General features: G+C 54.5%; 2 protein-coding genes across 2 annotated transcripts; one reads left to right on the top strand and one right to left on the bottom strand.

Moving 5' to 3' along the window:
• Window positions 1–819: 819 nt before the first annotated feature.
• Window positions 820–5,455, top strand: LOC101283477 (kallikrein-1). The gene is made up of 5 exons (XM_004286128.1): window positions 820–903; window positions 2,672–2,831; window positions 4,104–4,390; window positions 4,537–4,673; window positions 5,252–5,455. The coding sequence occupies exons 1-5, from the start codon at window positions 858–860 to the stop codon at window positions 5,405–5,407; spliced, it is 786 nt and encodes a 261-aa protein (XP_004286176.1). The 5' UTR covers window positions 820–857; the 3' UTR covers window positions 5,408–5,455.
• Window positions 5,456–5,468: 13 nt separating this feature from the next.
• LOC117198983 (transmembrane protein 202-like) lies at window positions 5,469–13,463 on the bottom strand. Its single transcript, XM_049703540.1, has 5 exons — window positions 13,265–13,463; window positions 12,453–12,653; window positions 7,180–7,326; window positions 6,660–6,788; window positions 5,469–6,473 (listed from the first exon to the last, which is right to left on the bottom strand). Exons 2-5 carry the CDS (start codon window positions 12,568–12,570, stop codon window positions 6,268–6,270), a joined length of 600 nt encoding a protein of 199 aa, XP_049559497.1. The 5' UTR covers window positions 12,571–12,653; window positions 13,265–13,463; the 3' UTR covers window positions 5,469–6,267.
• Between the last annotated feature and the right edge of the window lie 1,014 nt (window positions 13,464–14,477).

Genomic DNA, 14,477 nt, shown 5'->3' with positions numbered 1-14,477 from the left:
GGGGAGGGTGGATTGGAATTTGCAGAGACGATCTCGTGACCCTCTTTGGGACTTTGGAGGACGTGACCTTGAGCATCCGGATTTGGGGAACAAGGAGGAGGTAGGTATGGCGGCCCAACGTTGTTTGGGGGGGCATTAGATTTTGAAATGCTGGGAAATTTACACTGGGAACCGTTGAAACTTCGTATTCCTGCATCTGGGGACGCTAGGATTGGGTGACGGGCGCCTAAGATTTTATTATGAAAGGAGGAGTAGATTTAGGGGCCTGGACCCCAAATCTAGGAGTGCAAGAGTCTGGGCATTCTGAAAGCGAAGGCTTACATTTCAGGGGGTTCTAGAAGCTGAGAAGCTGGTATCTTTGGCTACAAGGGGTGCAGGGAGAAAGGAAACAGAGCCCCACTGCTGGTGTTTGAGGGTCTAATGGGTCTTGGGGGTACATAGCCTCACTTGGGGTTAAGGTAGATGGGGTTTTGTGCTGGAGGTCAATGGTTCTTCCACCTTTGCCGTTTCTGCTCCCACCTGCCCCACCTCCACCTCCCCTCACTGGCTCTGTCCCCAAGAGCAAGGTCTCAGGAACGCCAGGCCCTGCCCTGTCTGGCTTCAGGCCCCAGGAATGCTTCCAGTGCGACTGAGGGCCTGCAGAGCAGCAGCTGTTCGCTCTCCCGCCCCTTCCACAAGCTCTGGGTGTGGGAGAGAGTTGTCCGGCCCCCAGGAAGCAGGGGCAGGGCCTTGGCCATATCTGGGTGCCAGCAGGGCAGGGGTGGGGCCCCAGGGGAATGAGGGCTTTAAAAGGTTCCTCGGGGAGGCTCCCCGGCTCCAAGCTCATCGCCTGCCTGCCCCTGGACACCTCTGTCATCATGTGCTTCCCGGTTCTGTGCCTTGCCCTGTCCCTGGCAGGGACTGGTGAGACAGTGGGGAAGATGTGGGAGGGCGGTTGGGCCCCGATTCTCATGCTGCCCCCCGGCCCCGCTCCGTGACTCCTTGCCCTCCCACATGGTACCGCAGCCTGCACCCCTGCGACCCAGTCTAGCCCAGACCAGGACACCAGGCTCTCTCTTATCTCTCCCAGCCCCACCCTAAAATCCAAACCGACCCCTCCTCAGTGTCACCTTGCTCGCACTAGGCCCCTGCTCCCTCGGGAATAATCAGACTTTTCTCCTCTTCCCCACTCAGATCCCTGCCCCCATCCACTTTACTAAAGGGGGCAGATCCTGGGCCATCTCTGTCTCTCTCTTCCAAGGAGCCCCCCCAAACCCATCAGATTCTGGGACCCTCATCACCCCCTCCTATCCCTAGTTCTCTATGGCCCAGCGGTCCGGCCCTTGAGGCCCCAAATCCTACCACACCCTGGTGATTTTCCCCATCCAGCTGTCAGCTCTCAACTAGCTCCTTCAGTCCTGACATCTGGTCCCCCGCCATCCCCCCAGGACCCCAAATTTCACTAGACACCTATGCTTCTTCAAAAACAGACTTTCTGGTCTGTGACTAGGTAGGCCTCCCATCTGGTAGCAGGGGTGGGTTCTGCAAATGTCACTTCCTCACCTCTTTGCTCCAGAACCCGCATCCCACAGCCCCAGCCTTTTCCCCCCAGGAAAATTATCCCGAACCCACAATCACATGCTCCTTTCCTTGGAGAATTTCCATCCTTCCCCAGGCTCCAGCCCTTTACCAACCAGAATCCCTCCTGTGCAGCTCTGGTTTTCTGGGAACCCGCCCACCAGGATCCCAACACGTACCTTCCCAGCCCAGCTGTCCTGCCCTAGGTACCCCAACATCTGATTCTAAAACCCCACATCAAGTGAGTTCCCTCTGTGTTCCCACAGCTGTTTGGCCCCTGATATGCCTCCTCGTCCATTCCTGTCCTGGCACTGCTCCCAAGAAAACCCCAGATCCCTCCAGTAGCCTCAGACCATGAACCCCAACCCCATGAGAAGCACCCGATCCCAGAATAACTGTTATTCCACTCTCCCTTCTCCTGAGCTCCCTCGCAGTCTGACCCCAACCTGGTCCCGGGGCCCTCACTCTTGTTAGAATGCCATTCCTAGACCCCAGGACCCCTTTCCCAGCCTAATCCTTTCATTCATTCTTTGATCTCCCAAATTCTCCCAAATCTCCCAGCCCCAATCCAGGAGCCCCCAAATTCCCCAGATGCTCTTCTTGGCCCCTCTAACCTAATTGCCCAGATCTGCATTCTTTCCAGAAGCCCCAAAAGCTCAGCCCAAGCCCTAACCATTTCATCAGCCCGAGAGCCCCTTAATCCCCCAAATCCTTCCCCCTGCAGCCTCTGACCTCGTCTCTTGGGGCCTCTATCCTCGGTTTCCCCTCTCAGAACCCACAGCCTCCTGTCCCACAGTCCGAGAACCCAAGTCTCCCGACCCCCTCACCAGATGCCTGCTCCAGATGCTGCCTTGCTGTTCCCTACCCTCATGCCGGGGGTCAGCTCTGCACTCAGCATAGCCTCCACACCCGGAACCAGCCACCAACCCGCAAGCCCAGGGGTGGCCCCGGAATCCCAGGCCCTTCCCAACACCCCCGGCCCACGTTCAGACCCCCAGCTCTGGTCCTCTACCCCCACGAACCTCCAATCACGCAGCTCAGCTCCCTCCACCAGCCCAGTCTCTGAGCCCCATTGCCGACTCCACCCGACCTGACCCAGCACCCCCGTCCACAGGCGCTGTGCCCCTTATCCAGTCCCGGATCATAGGAGGCCATGAGTGTAGGAAGCATTCCCAGCCCTGGCAGGTGGCTCTGTACCGCTACAGCAGCTTCCAGTGTGGAGGCGTCCTGGTGGCCCCCCAGTGGGTGCTCACAGCTGCTCACTGCAGGAGCGAGTGAGTAGGGGCAGGGGGTCTGGAGGGGGGGCACACACAGGATAACCCTCGGATAACCTCAGGGGAGGCTGGGGGGCCTGAGGCAGAGAGGGGAGGTTGTGGTCCAGGGTCACAAGGAGAGGGACAGGGCTGGGACTCGATGACCCCAGGGAAGCCCTCTCCACGGTTGCCTGGGTCTCTTGGGTCTGTCCTGTTGTCTCTCTTTCTATGTCTGCCTCTGTCCTATCTCTGTGTGTGTCTCAGTAACTGGCTCTGCTGTGGGTCTCTCTGTGTGACTATGATTGGTGTCTCTCTCCCTCTCTCTTCTGTCTCCATTTCTCTGTGTCTCTCCCTCTCTGTCCATCTCAAGTCTCTGCTGCCATCTCTGTCACCTCTGTCTCATCCTCCATCTCTCTGCCCCGTCTCTCTGTCTCTCTGGGTCTCTGCCTCACTCCCTCTCCCATCACTACTGAGCACACCTCCACCCCAGAGAAATGGAAGAGATGATCCATCCCTGGGCAGCCCCTCCCTCCAGGCCAATCATCCACTCCAGGGGGACACAGAGAAGGTCTAGTGTCAGCTGGAACTGGGTGGGGGCAGTGGAGGGAAGGAAGAAGGAGGAGGAAGGAGAAGAGGAGAGAGGGAGCTGGGGCAGAAAGGGGACGCCGACCTTGGGCTGGGGGCCAGGCCACCCGCCTGCTGGGGAACCAGCCTCGCAGCCCCAGCTGCGGCTGAGCTGGTCGCCCCGCCTCGCCCCGCCCCTCCCCATCCCCCTCCCTGCCCCCTCCCCATCCCCCTCCTGTGCTTCTCCGTTTTTTCTCTCTCTCTCTCTCACCCCTTTGCCTCCTCTGCCTCTATTTCTCATTCTCTCTCCTTCCTTTCTCCTCTCTTCCTCACTTGGTCCGTTTCTCACTCTCCTGCCTCGTTCTGTCTTTTCCCTCCCTTCCTCTTTGTTTAGTCTGTTCTTCACGGTCTCTGTCTCTTCCTCCTCCTGTCTCCTATGTGCTCCCTCTATCTCACTGTCTCCCCTCCATCTTTCCCACCCTCTCTACTGTTCTAAGCTCTTCTTTTACTCCATTTTAGTCTGTCTCTGTCTGTGACATTGTCACATTCTTTCATCTATTTACTCGCAGTCTCTTTGTTTTCTGTGACTCTGTATCTTCCCTCGGTCTCTCTCTCTCTCTCCCTCTCTCCCCCCCTTCCTGTTTCTCTTTCTCATTTTGGACCCTTCCTCATGCCCTCCCTTTCTGCCTCCTCTCTCATTCTCATCATCTCCACCCTCTCCTTCACCAGCAATTACCAGCTCTGGCTGGGTCGCCACAACCTGTTTGAGGACGAAGACACAGCCCAGTTTGCCCATGTCAGTAAGGACTTTCCACACCCCGATTTCAACCTGAGCCTCCTGAAGAACGACACCCTCCCCACAGGGGAGGACTACAGCCATGACCTCATGCTGCTCCGCCTGGAGGGGCCCGTCCAGATCACAGAGGATGTGCAGGTCCTGGAGCTGCCCACCAAGGAACCCCAACTGGAGAGCACCTGCTATGCCTCTGGCTGGGGCAGCATCGAACCAGCTAAGTGTATGCCAGGGCCACACCGTGCAGCCTGGAGCCCAGGCACCTGGGTGTAAGGGAGGAGGGGGCTGGGGACCTGGACTCCGGAGTCTGGGGAAGGAGGGCTTAGGGGGTGGGGTCTGGCCACAGCCGTGTTTCTCCCTGGCCTGTAGTCATTTACCCAGATGATCTCCAGTGTGTGGACCTTACTGTCCTGCCCAATGAGGTGTGTGCCAGTGCCCACTCCGAGAAGGTGACAGAGTTCATGCTGTGTGCTGGACACCTGGAGGGCGGCAAGGACACCTGCGTGGTGAGCCAGCCTGTCCCCCGGAGTCTTGAAGTGCTGGGGGAGGGGACTCAGATTCTGGACTGGGGTTCAGAGCTAAGCAGGCATCTGTCTCCATAGCTTCCCAGCTGTAGCTCTCTGCCCCCTTTCCTTCCTGTATCCCCATCCCGGTATCCTGCGTATCTCCCTCCTGCACATAATTAATAGTTCACCTCTCCTCTAACACAAGCTTACTGTCCAGTCAGAGAAAGCTTCTCCGGAGAGGTGACATCTGACAGGAGCCCTGAGGGTGGGAGTGTCCTATAGATGGGTCCTCCCCACCGATCTGTCTGCAGGGACCATCCTCCTCCTGGATCCACCCCCCCCCCAACCCCGGGGAAGAAACTGGACCCTGAGGTCCCATCCCCACTGGCAGGACTCGAGCCACTGTCCCCTCTGTTGGAATCCCCGCTGATGTTCTGGGAGTGGACTCTGGAGACAATCGTCTCTTTCTCCAGAGATGGGGAGTCGCTGTCTGGATCTGTGCACCCAGGTCCAAGTGCTGGAGCCCCCCAGGCCCAGCTAACCTCTCTCACACTCTCCCCCTCCCCCTTGTGCTGTAGGGTGACTCAGGGGGCCCGCTGATCTGCGAGGGTATGTTTCAGGGAATCACGTCATGGGGCCACATCCCGTGCGGTGCCCCCAATAAGCCCTCCATCTACACCAAAGTGATTTTGTATGTGGATTGGATCAAGAAGACCATGGCTGACAACCCCTGAATGCCCCCGCCCTGTCCCTTACCCCCAGTAAAATCGAACATGCATCAACTCCTGGTGTCATTTGGCCTTCCAGACGCTAGACACCTGGGAACTCGGGACCCATCCGGCCCAGACTAGAGCCTCCCCAGCCCTCCCGGTCTCTCTCGGCGGGAGATGTGCAGTTATGATCAGAGGGGAAAGGAAGGATCAGAGGCAGGTGTGGACAAAGAGGCAGAGAAAGGCTCAGACCCCAAAGGACAAGGCAAGAACTCTGAGCCCCACTCTGCCCTGGGGGAGAGCATGAAACGGAGGCTCGGACTCTGAGAGATAGGGCCCACGTTTTATTGTGGCAGGGAAGCCAGGAAGGGGCGGGGGGTATAATTGCAAGCCACACCTCCCTGGGGAGGGGTCTGTTCCGCCGAGGAGCGTGGCTACATCAAAGGCTAGGCAGTGTCGTGTCGGCCCGGGTCAAGACTGGACATCCTGGGGCGGTGCTGGCCCTCGGAGAGGTAGGAATTCCTATGATGAAGTGCGGCTTCGGGCCGCGGCCAGCGACGGCTGGACACCTGGGGGCGGGGCCTAGCTAGGCTCGGGGGCGGGGCCACACCAACAGGCCACACAGCACAGGCGGAGTGCAGAACTGGAGGGGGCGGTGTTGGACTTCCGGGGTGGGGGCAGGGTGAGGACTGAGCGGGAACCGAGCCGCCAAAGGAGGGCCCTGGCTCGAGGGGTGGGGCTTTGTCACCTGTTCTCGGGGGGTTCTTAGGGAGTGGGACCTCCAGGGAAGTCTAGTCTCGGGCGCGTGGCCAAGATGAAATGGGTGGGCCCGGCACCTGGCGGCGGTGAGGCGTCAGTGTCCTGAGAAGCTCGGGTGCAATTGCTTAGAGAGGCTTAGACGGGGGTTCTTGGGGAGGAAGTGAACTGGGCTCTTCCTCGGTGCTCTTCGAGTCTGGGTCTGACCGCTGCTGTTCGGACATGAACTTCAGGGTGCTCTGCTGCGAGACGCACCGCCGGTGGTTCAGCCGCTGCTCCATGGAGGGCCCCTTTTTGCCCCACATGCCCACGTAGTTTAAGTAGCTCAGGGTTCCTGGGGGTGGGGGCCAGATGGGCTGGTGGACTCCGAACCCCGCCCTAGGCCCCGCCCTGTCCCTCGAGGCTGACCTCCCCGGGGGTCCGCCCCAATCTGGCCAGAAGCCCTGTCTGGTATTCTCCCCGGGTTCCGCCCCCTGCCCTGCCGAGACCCCGCCCCTCCCTCCCGAGGCCCTGCCCTCACCGGCCCCCAGCGTCACGGCGCCGGCGCCCCAGCACAGGTAGGTGGTCACCAGGTAGGATACCTGTGGCCTCGGTTGGAGCGTCTCGCAGTTGGCTACAAAGAGTGTCAGGCTGAGGACAACCAGGAGCCCTGCACTGGGGGTGGGGCCAGAGACGGACACGAGGCTGGACAGGGACCCCGAGGCCCCCAGAAAGAGAAAAGAGACACATCCTCTCCCACCCTCCGTGACAAGGGCGGGCGCGCGCAAACGCACACACAAGACAGACAGAAAGATACCAGGAGGGGGCGGAAAGAAAGAGTGGGAACCAGGAAGAGAGTGAGAGGCCCAGCACACTCACCCCGACTGAGAAGGATATAGAACTGAGAAACACACAGGGAGGGTGGGATGGAGAGCCCAAGAGGCATTCAAAGACAGAGACCCAGCAGGACAGAAACTCTGAGACACACAAAGCCAGAAAGAGAGCCCCGGGGAGAGATGCTGAGGTAGGGAGGGCACCCCTTGCCCCAGGGAAACACTTACCGATGCAAAAGCTGAGGGAACTGAAGATCAGGTCCGCCTTGTTAAGGCGGCGGAACACTGGCCGGAAGGAGAAGCCCATGGCCGGGAGGAGGACCAGACACAGGGTCAGGGCCAGGATCATGAAGCCCGTGCTCATGTGGATGAGAACTGGAAGGAGAGGGGGAAGTGCCCAGGGTCATCCTCCCAACTCATCCCCGCTCACAGCCCTGAGCAACATCCCCCACAGACACCCCCAAACTTTAGCTACAGACATCCTCGAAATCACCCCCACTGCCCTCGCCGAAGTCACCTCCTTGAAACCCCAAAATGACTCCCACTCTCACAAAGTCCACCCCGCGTACCCGTAAAGTTAACCCAAAGTCTTTAAAAACCCACTTGCTTTAAAAATTGTGAATCACTGTGTTGTACACCTGACACTTATATAATACTATAAGTCAACTACCTCAATTCTTAAAAAAGTCATCCCCACTTGCACCCTCAAAGTGGTGCCAAATCGCCCTCTCTTACCCCAAAGTCAGTCCTAGACACTCTCATGATCAACTCCACACATACCTCCAACGTCACCCCACAGATGGCCCTTGAGTCACCCCCACTCACATCCTCAAGTTCACCCCACAGAATCATCTCTATTATTTCTAGAGTCATCCCTACAGTCATCCCTAAAGTTATTCATACTCCCAAACGATGTCCCACAGCAAATTACATTAATAACCTTCCATACCAATCCCAGGCACTCCCAATAGTACTCTTAGTCACTTTAATCACCTCTCAAGTCACACTACTTCTCTCCCACTCTTACCCCAAGTTTCCCTAATGACCCCACTCACACCCCCAGACCTCCCCGGGTATGTCAATGTCACCCCCATTCACACCCTAGAGCCCCTCACAGACATTCTCCAAATCACCCTCCTGACATCCCCCAGAGCACACACACAGATGTACACACAAGAACATTTCCAAATACTCTAAAACCAAAGTACCTAAAAGACGTAATCACACTCAGTTTAAAATTGATATTTATCCAATTTGCATTTCAGTATGACAAGAGTTTCGGCTCCTTCTAAGAATTACACTTCTCCCTTTCAGCCCTTTCCTACTTTGCCTACTTTTGAGCAGTGCAAGACTATTTCAGCCAAATGAGCTAAGACTCCATTTGCTTTGTTTCTGGCAAACTGCACATATTACAAAATAGCAATAGTGCTCTCAGGATCAATCACATAATCCTGGTTGAGAGTTTTTCATGACATACCCTGCCCTCTAGGGCCACAGAGGTAGTCATGTGACTCTGGCTGAGCCAATCACAGTGCCCCATGACCCAGACAGTGGTGATTGGCTCAAACATGGGCACATGACCAAAGCCAACCAATCAAGCTCTTCCCGGGGACTTTTTCTAACTGAAGCTGTCAGGGACCAGCTCTTTCTTCTCTGATCAAGAGGATTATGAGCTTGGAGCTGCCTGAGCCTTGGACCCAAGCTCCTAGGTGACAGGAGAACTGAGAGTAAAACTAAGAAGAAAAAGCAGACAAGAGGAGGAGAGAAAGAGAGTTGAGATGACACTCAAGTCCCTGGCTCTTGTCATCCCAGAGACAAGCCCACTCTGCAGTTTGGTCAGAAGGGACGGCCGTTTGCAGCTTACCTCCGCACCATGCATTTCGCCTTCCTGCCGTTCCTCACTTGGAGTCCCAGTTATAAGACAGTCAGTACGTTGCATTGCTCTAGTCACCATGCTTGGTTTGGGGGTAGGTACCTTGTGAGCCAGTCACACATGACTTTTGCAGGAAATTTCTGCACTATTTTTCCTGCCAGACCTGAGGTCTGAGTTGTTAGCAGTTCTGCCAGTCATTCTTCTGTCTGCTTTCAGGTTCATTCCCCACCCTTCTCTGTTCTGCATTACAAGGACTACATTTCCCAGCCTCCTTTGCTCACTGACTTATCTCTGTTTGGCTCATGGGAGGCACTGGCAAAAGACTGGCTCTAGGGGGATGGGACAAGCCAGGGTATTTATCCTCCTCTCTCTCTGCCTTAGTTGGTGTCTTCAGCCATCGATGCACTTCTTCTGTGATTGTAGCCACCTCTAAGCAAATCTCAGCATGAGTCTATGCCCTCCAGATGGCTCCAACTTCCAGGCTCCAGTAATACTACTTCTTCCTTTTGTTCTTCCGGCGTAGGGGCCTGGCAGCTTCCTGAGTTGCTAATCCCTGATTTGCCTCACCATTCCTACTCGGCTTCTCAGCTCTTCTATGACCCATGAAACCAATTCCCTATATTTACTTCCCTCTGAAGCCCCTAGAATGATTGTTTTTTCCTGACTGGATCCTGCCTTGCCACTACATGGAGCCTTGAGAATGAAGCCCACTCAAGTAAGTAACCAAGAAACAGACAGACAGCAATGTCTGATGCGGTCACTTGGACCGCTGAACGCAGCCATGTCTGAAAGTGTTTCTACCCCCATACTTTTTCACTTAGGTGAGCCTGTAAATTCCTTCACTCAAGCTAGTTCAAGTTAGAGTTTCTACCGCCTGTGATCCAAAGACTTATGACTAATTCAGGTCCCTTCTGTAGGCTCCTGGCAAGGAGCACAGGATTCAGTACTGCCTGAATACCACCCACCAACATCACAGTCAAACCCTAAAACACACACACACACACACAAAACCATAATTGAATGTTCGGCAAAGGTGGAGAATTTAGACTACATAAAAATCCTAAATTTCTGCACCTAAAAAATAATTAAAACCTTCACAACCTATTTGTTATTTCTTATGCCAACCACAAAGCTTTGTATATTCTTAGCATTCAATAATGGTGATTTACCTTTAAAAGAGAACTGTAATACTGCCATGTGTGCTTTTTAAATGATATATAAATAAATACATACCTACCTATGTGTGTGTATGTATATATATTCTGATGTGTATATAACCATAGCCATTTTCTCATATATGCAGAGAATATGACCAGCAGAACACACAAGGGCTTAAAATGGCTTAGTGACATCGGTTGCCCCCAGGAAGGGCAATTGGGAGGGAAGGGGGACAAAAATGAGAGGGAGACGTTTGCATTTTTTAAAATGTTGAACCACATAAATATATTACCTGTTAAAATAAAATAAAAGTCATTTAAATTTTAAAATAAGGAAAAAATTTTAAATCACACAGAGGGATTCCCTGGCGGTCCAGTGCTTAGGACTCTGCGCTTTCACCGCCAAGGGCCCAGGGTTCAATCCCTGGTGAGGGAACTAAGATCCCAAAAGCTGCGTGGTGCAGACAAAAAGTAAAATAAAATAAAATAAAGTAAAGTAAAATCGAATAAAATCACACAGAGTTAACATTTTAGAACAAATGAGGAATGTACTGAATATTCACCATTCTTTTTTGTCTTCCCAGCACCTTTGAACACCAGTCCTACGTTTGGGGAATTTCCCAATGTTTGTATCCACACTTCCGGGCAAGGAAACCAGCCTCTTACTGCTAGGACCTCAGCATGCGACCAGGTTCCACCAATGAAATACAGCCATGCTAAACTTGGAATCAGCAGCCGGGAGAAATAGCCGTGAAATCTATTCTAGTCGGGGTGGCTGCAACTACCTCCAGGGTCCTGGGGCAGCAGAGAAAGAGGTTCCCCAGGGGAGTCCAGGCCTGGAGAGACTGGGTTCCACACGTCAAGCTCCAGTGTGTGTGACCAGTCAGCCAGTCCTGATCACTCAGTCCCTGGAGCCCAGTTCCCTGGCCTCACAGAGAGTCTATAAGCGCCGCAGTATCCTGGGTAAATCTATTTTCTGCTTAAACCAGCTTGAATTGGCTTCTGCTGCTTGTCATGAGAATCCTGACTTCCATATGGGGAGCGTATATCAAAGCCTTACAAAATTTCATCAGCCCTTTGGAAGCACTGCTATTCTGCTCTTGGGAATATATCCCCCAAGAGGAATCATGCTCAAAGAAAGTACTGTAAACAGAGGGGGAAATTGTGCCCAGTTGCCTTTGCCCACCCAGCATCCAGTCCCATTCTTCTGGCAAGAGCAACCTGATATTGTCCGGAGGAACTCTCTGCCCACCCTCTGTCCTTGGGATTCTGACAGAAGTGACCCCCTCCGTTGACTCTTTAAGAAAAGCATGTGATTCAGACCCAGGCAAACACAGCATGACGTCCTCCTGACCACAGCAAATGATTCAGGGAGGAGTGAGAAATCCCAGGGCAGTTAATCTGATCCCATCGGAGTTAATCCTGAGACCTCTGTGTGAGGGCCACAGAAGAAAACTTATTCTCTTTTCTTCATCGTTGCTTACAGGAAAAAAATGGGACCCGGGAGCTGCTGAGAGCCCCACTGCCACTGTGTGAGCACAGCTTGCCTGAGGGCCCAACACAAAGGAATCCTTCAAGGAGAGATGGCAAGAGACAGGTACCTTTTGAGCACCTGCATCCCGAAGCAGGGACAATTTATGCCTGCAGACTTTTCCATAACTCGAAACCAGCTTGAGTTTGAGAGGTATGAGAGACAGAGATACTCAGAATAAATAAATAAGATTAATACCACACAATATTCTGGAAGTTTTATGAGCACTTATTTGAGATCTGAAATGAAGGTAGGTACACGGGCTGGTGGGGTGGCGGATCCTTATAATAATAAGAAGAAATCTGGGTGTAGCCCTTACTCTGTGCCAGGCACTCTTCTAATTCCTTTACGTGTTTTAACTCATGTATTCCTCAAACAGCCCATGCATTGGTACCACTATCACTGACATTATAGAAATGAGGAGACTGAGGCACACAGCGGTGAAGGAATATGCCCAGGATCACCCAGCTACCGCGTGTCTGAGCCAGGATTCAAACCTGGAGCTCTGGCTCCAGGGCCTGGGCTGCCTCTGTGGCAATGCTCAAAAGCGCTGGAAACGCGGAGACCTACAAGGAGGCAAAATGTTTCTGGAGGAGCTGGAAGGCTCTTGTTATCTTAAAAAAAAGAAACCACCATTTTCAAAAGAGTGAGAGAGAGAATGATGGTGTCTAGTCACCTAGTCATGAGGCAGGTTGGGTTTTGGCCAAGTGTAATGCCCATCTTCCCATGAGCAATGACAGTCCTGTTTCCTCATAAGCCCACATATAACTCCAGGAAGCTCCCTCCTAAGGCCTTCAGAGAATCTCCAGAGACCCTCTCAAGAATTCTAAAGATTCCCGCCCCCAACTAAGAACACCCAAAGAGACTCCCCCAGAGATTCTCTCCCCTGATCATCTCCAGAGACCACCCCGCCCCCAGAGCACCCCAGGCTCCTACTGACCGGTGACTTGGCCCAGGCTGGCGCACTTGTGCTTCCCGCAGCTGGTCCAGAGGCCCAGGTAGCCAGTGTAGGAGCCCTGCAGGTAGGCCATACGCCCATCCAACACGCTGAGCAGCATCAGGGTCGCCAGGATGTTGAAGACAAGACACCAGCCCCGCAGGACAAACTTGCGGTCCTCCTCCCAGGAAGAGGCTTGATCCGCTGGGAAAGAATAGGGTTCTGGACGCCTGGCTCTGCCCGCATCACTCTGTTGCATCCTAGTCTCCATGTTCGAACACAGCCACGTCCCCACCCCCACCCTAACCTTGCCTTTTACCCCATTCTCAATCCCCTTCCACCCACAGCCATCTTCCCATCCCCACCCAAACCGCAATCCCAGTTTCATCCCCATCTGTTTCCTGTCCCATCCCAGCACCACCCACCGCCCCGTGCCATCCCCAATATTCTCCCTGTCCTAAACCCTGAACACAACCCCATTCCCATCTCTAACCCTAACACACATCTCCTCTCCCACCCACTACCCGTCCTAAACCCAAACCAACTTGTTTTGTCTCCAGCCTCATCCTCTGCTCCCTATTCCGCAAAGCCCAGCTCCATCTCCACTCTCAACATCATCCCCTTATCTCCATCCCTGTCACATATCCCAACCCAGGACACAGACAACTATGACACAGGTTCCAAAGTGTGTTCACGAGGCCGAGACCCATGGTGCCGAAAGGGTGAACACGGGTGGTGCCCCCGACATTCACCAAGGGCTGGGATCTGCCAACCTTCCAGCTGGCAGGGACCCTGACCCCGCACTGCTCACTTACCTCCAGCTACGCTGGACTTCACAGGGTCCCTCCCACACACCAACAGACTACCTTGGGGCCTCTACACCCTGAGTTCATGCTCTGATTCATGCTTCTCCCTCTACCTCTCTGACCCAGCCATGACCCCTTCTTGACCCAGTCCTGACCCCACCAAGACCCTACACTGAGCCCACCCTGACCCAGCCCAAGCCCCCATATCTCTCACACGGGGCTAGGGTGGAACATGAGTCCATGGCCAACGTCCCAACCTCCTGGAACCCCTCCAACTGTCATGGAACCTGCCCCCTGCCCCCAGGCCAGGCCAGACTGAAGCCCTGCGGCCTGCCTTAGGACAGCAGGAGAGACCAAGGAACACAGAAGAGGGGACCGAGAGATTCAAACCCCAAGGGACAGAGCCTGAGCCCCGGAGAGACCAGTGGACTTCCAGGTGGCCATGGAAATGCCTGGAAAGAGGGGATGAGGCAGTTGGCAGGTTGTTGAGTGCATCCGGGGACTGGCCTTGTCCCTCATCTCCACATGGCCCAGAGGTCCCAATCTGGCCAGCAGAGCTCTCAGCCAGAGTCCCTTCCAGTAGCTCCCAGCAACACCCAAGGCGAGGCCCAAGACCCTTCGTCAACTACCTTCAGGCCCCGGATCAGTCCCCAAGACTCTCAGCCCAATGTTCAGGGTCACCGGGTCAGTATCCAAGAGCTGCTGCCCAATGTTCAGGGTCGCCGGGTCAGTCCCCAAGACTCTCAGCCCAATGTTCAGGGTCACCGGGTCAGTATCCAAGAGCTGCTGCCCAATGTTCAGGGTCACCGGGTCAGTATCCAAGACACACCATCCATCACCTACAGTCGCTGTTTCCATACCCGAGGTGTCCCACCAGTTTTCCAAACTCGCCGCTTCAGTAACCAAAACCCTTCATTAGCTGCTCGCACCCCCCTGACCAAGGTAAAATCAGTTACCTACAATAGTCAAATTAGTATCCAGCCAACGACCCAGAGTTTCCACTCAAGTCTTCAAAGCTCCAAGTCACCAAACCGGGCCAGAGTCGATGTCCCCCCATCAATTACTCGCAGCCCCGAGGCCAGTGTCAAAAGCGTCGAATCAATTATCTGGACCTCCCAGGAGAGTATCAAAGACACTTCGGACGGCTCCCAAACCAACCAACATCCTCCAGAAAGCAGCATTCACAGCTTACCATCAGGCAGCTCCATTGAGAGCAGTCCTG

Source organism: Orcinus orca, chromosome 20 (assembly GCF_937001465.1).
Source record: "Orcinus orca chromosome 20, mOrcOrc1.1, whole genome shotgun sequence".
Taxonomy (NCBI): domain Eukaryota; kingdom Metazoa; phylum Chordata; class Mammalia; order Artiodactyla; family Delphinidae; genus Orcinus; species Orcinus orca.
This window is presented reverse-complemented; position numbering and strand designations above follow the sequence as displayed.